This window comes from Cebus imitator, unplaced genomic scaffold, assembly GCF_001604975.1.
Source record: "Cebus imitator isolate Cc_AM_T3 unplaced genomic scaffold, Cebus_imitator-1.0 Scaffold566, whole genome shotgun sequence".
Lineage (NCBI taxonomy): Eukaryota > Metazoa > Chordata > Mammalia > Primates > Cebidae > Cebus > Cebus imitator.
The window spans coordinates 525,953-533,080 of NW_016107881.1; the positions used below are offsets into that span (position 1 = coordinate 525,953).

Consider the following 7,128-nt stretch of genomic DNA (forward strand, 5'->3'; position numbering starts at 1 on the left):
AAAAAAAAAAAAGGAAGAAAGAAAAAAATGTAACAAATAGAAATAAAATATGGAGCTTACCTGGAATCTCTCTTTGGCAATAGCGTTAGGGTAGATGAAGAACCTGGGTTTGAATCTTGGTTCTGTCACCTGCTAACACTGTGGCTTTGGGCAAATCACTTTCTCTGCCTGAACCTTAGCTGCTCTATCCGTGAACTGGGGATACTGATAGCACCAGTAAGGGTTTACTATAGGAGCTATGTGGATAGTTTATATGAAGCACTTCATTCAGTGTCTAGTACTTCAGTCGATGTTTGCCATTATTGTTTTTCTCCTGCTTTCAGTAGCCAAAAGGATTTTCTTTGGAAGCATCATAATGAATTAAGTAAGGTGTGCACAGCCATGGTGCCAAAGCAATGATTATTTTGGCGACCTCACAACAATTAGACCTTAAGGGTGATCTGTTTGTTTGTTTGTTTTTTTCTTACTGATTGATTGATTTTTGAAATGGACTTTTCTCCCCTACTTGGTTTCAGTATTCGGGATTTCACACGGAAAGATCGGAATCTGATCATGACAGCCAGTGGGGTGGAAGTCCCTTGACCGACGCAGCCTCTCCGCAGCTTCTGGATCCCGCCGACAGGCCTGGCTCCCAGCATGACGCATCCTGCGCCTACAGACAGTTCTCGGACCGCAGCTCTCTCTGCTATGGCTTTGCGCTTGACCATTCCAGGCTGGTGGAGGAGAGGCATTTCCATACCCAGGCCTGTGAAGGAGGCCGGTGTGAGGCAGGCAGGTACTTCTTGGGAACGCCGCAGGCCGGGAGGGAGCCCTGGTGGGGCTCTCGTGCAGCCTTGCCCCTGACCAAGGCCTCCCCAGAAAGCAGAGAAGCCTATGAAAACAGCATGCCTCACATCGCTTCAGTACACAGGATCCATGGTAAGAGCAGGTGGAAAGGTTTCCAAACTCCAAGCATTAGGCCCTGGGAAGGTTCATCCCATTCTAGATGTGACACTAGAGTGAATGATCAAATAGTTTTCTTTGATTTACAAATCAGAACAAATGGGATTAAAAAAGAAGTTCACTCTGTTACTGATTTTTTAGTGTTTGCCAAATACGTTTAGTTTTGACAAGTGAGTAAAAATGATTCCTATTTTAAACATCAGAGAGTGTAGAAATTATGTAGTTAATTATTAACTGTCAATTGAATTTGTAGTGTGTGTGCATTTACATTCCTCACGTATTATTTTCTTTTGTATTTTCATGCTTCAAATGTGGACTTGAATAGTCTGTAGACTCATTCGGTCATAGCAGTGTTTTTCAATGAGGGCACTATTGATGTGTTGGAGAGGGCCAGTCTTTGTTTTATGGACTGTCATATATATCACAAATGTTTAACCTTTCTGGGCATTAAATGCCAGTAACTTACCTTTTTTCCACCATTATTTGGCAACCCACAATAATGATCCCTTGAGTAAAGGATAGAGCAATATGTAGAATGCCCTGGGATTTTCACCTTGGGATAATTATATGGCTTTATAAACACATTGAAATGGGCACCATAGCTAAAGCCTTGATTGTTGCTAATGCTTCCCTTTGTTCATTTCAAAGTAAACTAGTTAAGAAGAGCTCATTACATCCACTCCATGCTTGGGTCCAGACAGGCCTTTGAAACCCTCCCCGTTTCATTAAAAGTCAGTGACATTAGGGTTGATCTGAAGGCCCTGATGCTACTACTCTTGTCTTTAGGATGAGAAATGTGCTAGACAATATTGTTTCCATTAATAAACATTCCTGTCAAATACCACTCAGAAGCTGAGTAATTTTAATCTGTTTCTATTCTTGCTTTCTATTTTTCTGATTTTACTCTGAGTATCTCTAGTTTGGTAGACTGGTAATAGAAACCTAGAGCAAAGGGCAATTACTTGCCAAAGAATAGAGTTAAGTGAAAATCCTGGCTTAACCTACAAGGTCTGGAAGAAAATATTAGAAATACAACAAGAAAAAAAGAGAAAAGGAAAGCAATGCATAGTGTGATCCAGGCCTTCTCTGCTGCATTAAGTAGTTTACAGCTTTCACATATTCCTACCTGTTTCTCTTCTGTCTTTCTATATTGACTTCAGACCATTCTGAGAATAATTTGGTTTATGGAATATACTTTGGATGCACTATTCCTCCTTATTTTATCTCTTTCCTTGGTTCCCAACAGGTTATTAAAATTGTCAATATTGTTTATTTTTACCTTACTTCAAAAACAATCTAAGGTACCTGAGTTGCTGTATGATTACCTGTGAAGCTGAGATGTTTACTCCTAAATTTGAAAAGATAATATTTTTGTTTTTATTTGAACAAGATTGTATCTATATCTATAGTCTTCATTTATATCTGCCCATGCTTACATGTACATATATGTGAATAGATGTATATTTTTAACTTCAAATACTCTAAAAGTGAATATTAGAGCTTTATTGTAACTTTACTTAAGATATAGTAGAGCTTTATTTTAACTCTACTTAAGATATATTTAGCAATATTAACATTTTAGGTTATTTATCTGGAAGTGAGAGAATAGTTCAGCCTATATCATTATTTTCCTCAAATGCAATTGAAAACATTTTCCAAGCATCAGCTTAACGTGGCACTCTCTAATAAACCAACATCTATGCATCCTCCTTTTATTTCCAGTCAGACAGGTTTAATAACATATATCCATGGAGAAGTATAAACACACTTTACCATTTTGCTAATTGTCATTCATGATGAACAGGGTTTATGTTCTAAGAAGCTTGTTATAAACTTGGTCTGCATTTAATATTCACTTATTTTACATGAATCCAGTGCAGAAAGTTGACACTCTGTCTATCATGTGAACCTGTGCCTGTTTCAAATATTGGTGTATATATTAAAAATGAAAGATATACAGTTTATTTTAATAGAAAAAGGAAATATAGTTATTTTTGAGGGTGAATTCTGAAATCACTTACTTTTGACTTTTTTGAATCTCTAGGGCGAGGTCATTGGGATGAAGATAGTGTGGTCAGTTCTCCAGACCCTGGGTCAGCCAGCGAATCAGGTGACCGATATCGTACTGAGCAGTATCAAAGTAGCCCACACGAACCCAGCAAAATTGAAACTCTTATAAGAGCCACCCAGCAAATGATTAAAGAAGAAGAGAACAGATTGCAGCTAAGGAAAGCCCCGTCAGACCAACTGGCTTCCATTAATGGGGCTGGGAAAAAACACTCCCTCTGTTTTGCAAACTACCAACAGCCCCCACCGACAGGTGAAGTCTGCCATGGCTCTGCTCTTGCCAACACTTCACCATGTGACCACATCCAGCAGAGAGAGGGAAAAATGCTGAGTCCCCATGAAAATGACTATGACAACAGTCCCACTGCTTTATCTCGGATAAGTAGTCCCAATTCGGATCGCATTTCAAAATCCAGTTTGATCCTAGCTAAAGACTATCTGCATTCGGATATGTCTCCTCACCAGACAGCAGGAGACCACCCTACTGTCTCTCCAAACTGCTTTGGCTCTCACCGGCAGTATTTTGATAAGCATGCTTATACATTAACTGGATATGCCCTGGAGCACTTATATGACAGCGAAACCATTAGAAACTATTCCTTGGGCTGTAATGGCTCACACTTTGATGTAACTTCCCATCTAAGGATGCAGCCAGACCCAGCACAAGGACACAAGGGAACATCTGTTATAATAACCAATGGAAGCTGATGTTTTGCTGAAATATTTTGTTCTTTAAGGATCTCTGAAACATATTTATAGTTTAATACCCCATTACCAGCATTTACTATGCCACAGATTGTTAGAGAGGGTAACTTAAGTTACTGGGTATTTAATACGTGTTCCTATAAAATCAAAGAAAATATAGCACTAGTATTCAGGGTTATACACTGAAAATTGAGCTAAATTGAATACACAAATTTCCCCTCTAATTCTATGGGAACCAGAATAGATAAATTTTGAATTGAAAAAATATTCATGTAGATCAAGTGCGCATACATACCACGTGAGAGGACTGATGAATGGCAACATTGCATTGTGACTATCCAGTGATCCTCATACACACAAACGTTACCTACAAATGGCTGTATACATTTTACACATGGAAATATAGGCTATGTAATGTAAATACACCAAAAATGGGTAATTTTCTTTGACTCTATTACACTAAACTTCATAAAGAAATTTCCATTCCCAAAATAACTGAGAAAGAGAGACAGACACATTTTATAAACTGACTTCTTTGTGGTTTCAAGTCAGCTAGTTCATTTGGTTCAGGCATAAATTAGAGAAATCGTTCTGGATAGGGTGCAGAAATGAGTTTTGACCTGGTATCCATTATAAGCAATCAGGAAGAGGTAATTTTTCACCTCACTTTTCAGTTAGACAAGGACCAAGAATGCTCTGACATGGCACTAAGTGTTTTTCTAAGTAAAAACACCGAGATGTTGGGACACACATCAAAAACCTGGTGTGCTCAATTGGAAATAGCTCTATGAAGATGCAAAGGTCGGAGGCAGATTAAAATAAAATGTTATCTCAAAAGACACAACTTTAGGCTCAGCATAAGTAAACAACTTAGGGCTTGTTTGGAAAACCAACTAAATAAAAAATTCAAATCAATTCACCCAGAAAAAAGACTGATAAGTACAAAAATAAAGGGTAAACCAGTGAAGTGCTACATGACAGCTGTGTAAGTGTTTGAAAACGGTTGAAAGTACATATGTGCCAATGTGACAATATGTGGAAAGCCTCAGGAGAGAGTCTAAGATAAAAGCTTAGGTTGATAGACAAGAAGTTAAAAGCTAAGAGCAGTACTCTGAAGGAATATGCAAAGAGTTTATTTTACTTATTGTTGGCAAACAACAAACTTGGTCTTACATCTGTGTAGTATAGTAGAAAGTCCAGCTGACTGGATCCCTGGGCTCAAATTCTGGCCCTACCTGTAACTTAATTTTGTGACCACAGGTGTATCATTCACCATGCCTGGGCCCTAGTTTCCTGGTTTGTAAGGCAGCGCCAATGTTCCATGGCTCAGTGGTAGAGCAGAACTGAACTTATCACCTAATTAAGTCTCTGCTATGAGTTGTCAGGACTGATCATTCTGGTTTTTCTGTACACAGAAGTTTAGATGGTTTGTGACTTAAGCAGGTGTATGGGCTCTTTTAGGCAGGTTACAGTCAACTTTCTAGATTTAGCCAAAATGAAGTTGGTACAAATTTATGACAGAGAAGAAAAATAGCAAGATTTATTTAATGCACTATTCTCTAGTAATTAAAGCAAAAATGATATAAGTGGTTAGAGAAATTTCATAGATAATATTTCCTGGGAGTCCCATGCCTGAAACTCTTGCCATATTTAAGGAGGGGGGTATACTGGAAGAACTTGACTTATAATTTTGGAAACAGAACATGAAATTGAATACTCAGGGATTAGTACTATATTTTCATCATTTAACAGTTATTTGACAGTCCATAGGTAGGTGACAATCGGAAGGATAACATGAAAGATGAATATTGGGTTGTTTGCATATGAAAGAAGAGGCTACATAAAATTACATAATGTTAACATTTGCGCTGTAAATGCAAAAAAGTAAAGTAAGTGAGAAAGTTAGTGGTTATATATATATTTTTAAACAATTCAAAGGCAGTTGACCCTTGAATAACATGGGTTTGAACTGTGCAGTTTCATTCATATGTGGCTTTTTTTTTCAACCAAATGCAGATAAAAAACACAGTATTTTGAGAAATATGAAACCCGAGTATACAGAGGGCTGATGTTTTGTATAAGTGAGCTCAACAGGGCCAACGGCAGGACTTGAGTATGTTAGAATTTGATTATATAGGGGTGGTCCTTGAAACCAACTCCTGTTTATATCAAGGGGCGACTGTACAATAAAAACTAAATTTTGAATTATACAAACAAGAGTATTTAGTAATTTTGAGGAAATATTTATGAGAAATCCTGGAATACATAAAATGGGGTTTTGATCAGTTTGCAACATGAAGTAACGTTTTAAGAATGCTAAAGTTTTTGTAGAATTCTGTAGATTGATAAATGTTTTGAAGACAAAAATATTTGATGAATAGGGTGTATTTTGGAAAGGGAATTTTCACAGATGGGTATTTCTGGTGGCTATACATTCTACCAAATGTGCCAGGGACAGATGCTAAAAGAAATGGAAATTTAAGAACCAGGGAAAATGAAGGATATTAAAGAAAATACTGTCACTAAAGGAATTTCAGTGAAATTTTTATATGGAAGACAGTTAACTGGTAGAAGGAAGAAATTATGAATTTCACAGATGAGAGTAATCAGAAGGAATAATGCTCTTTAAAATGACATGACCAATATTTTTAAGGAAATACATACTTAACTAAATTATATCTTGATTCAATATTTTGGTAGATTGACCCAGTTTTAAGTTAATAACCATTTTAAAATTTGCTGAATGTCAATAATTTTATAGTAGCACCTTTACTGCATTACATAAAATGTCATATTGACTCAACGTATTGTATAGCTTACATATTTTGCAATATGGCATGATTATCACAAAAGGACCCAAGGTAAGTTAAGATATTTGATGACAATGTTCCTTGTTAATATACATGTGAATGTGTTAAAATGTATTTATAATCTACATTATTTTGTTCTGCGCAGGAACATATTTCCTCATAATGAAAATGTCATCTGTGTCTTTTAAAAATATAGTATATAAAATAAATATGTTCCTGATAACTTAATCAGTTAAACTTAATTTGGCTTTAGTTTTAATTCTTGATTTCCATAACTTTGCCAAATGCTGAGAACCATGAAACTTGATTAAAATAAAGAAGTATGATTTTTATATCACCTTGGGGATAAATAAACATGTGCTTTATCAAATTGCCAGTATACTATGTATCAATTCATTAAATGAAACATAGCTCATGGTTTTGTAGAATTCTGGTTTCTAGTAATAATAGGTATCTTTATTTCCCATTTCACCTGCCATACCTACTTTAAAAATTTGGATGACCAAAGAAATAAATGAATGTTCCCCCAATCTTTCTTGGGAAAATTATGTTTAAATTATTATTGAGAATATACAGATTTGATGTGTTATTTTGGGATGCATAA

The 7,128-nt window shown here is 36.3% G+C and overlaps 1 protein-coding gene across 1 annotated transcript in view; it reads left to right on the forward strand.

Moving 5' to 3' along the window:
* SIM1 (SIM bHLH transcription factor 1) overlaps positions 1-4,655 on the forward strand; it is a 77,328-nt gene extending 72,673 nt beyond the window's left edge. Inside the window, exons 11-12 of the mRNA XM_017515930.2 lie at positions 516-918; positions 2,987-4,655. Of these exons, the coding sequence (XP_017371419.1) occupies positions 516-918; positions 2,987-3,717 (1,134 nt within the window). The 3' untranslated portion in view covers positions 3,718-4,655. The remainder of the gene's footprint in view (positions 1-515; positions 919-2,986) is intronic.
* The last annotated feature ends 2,473 nt before the right edge of the window (positions 4,656-7,128 follow it).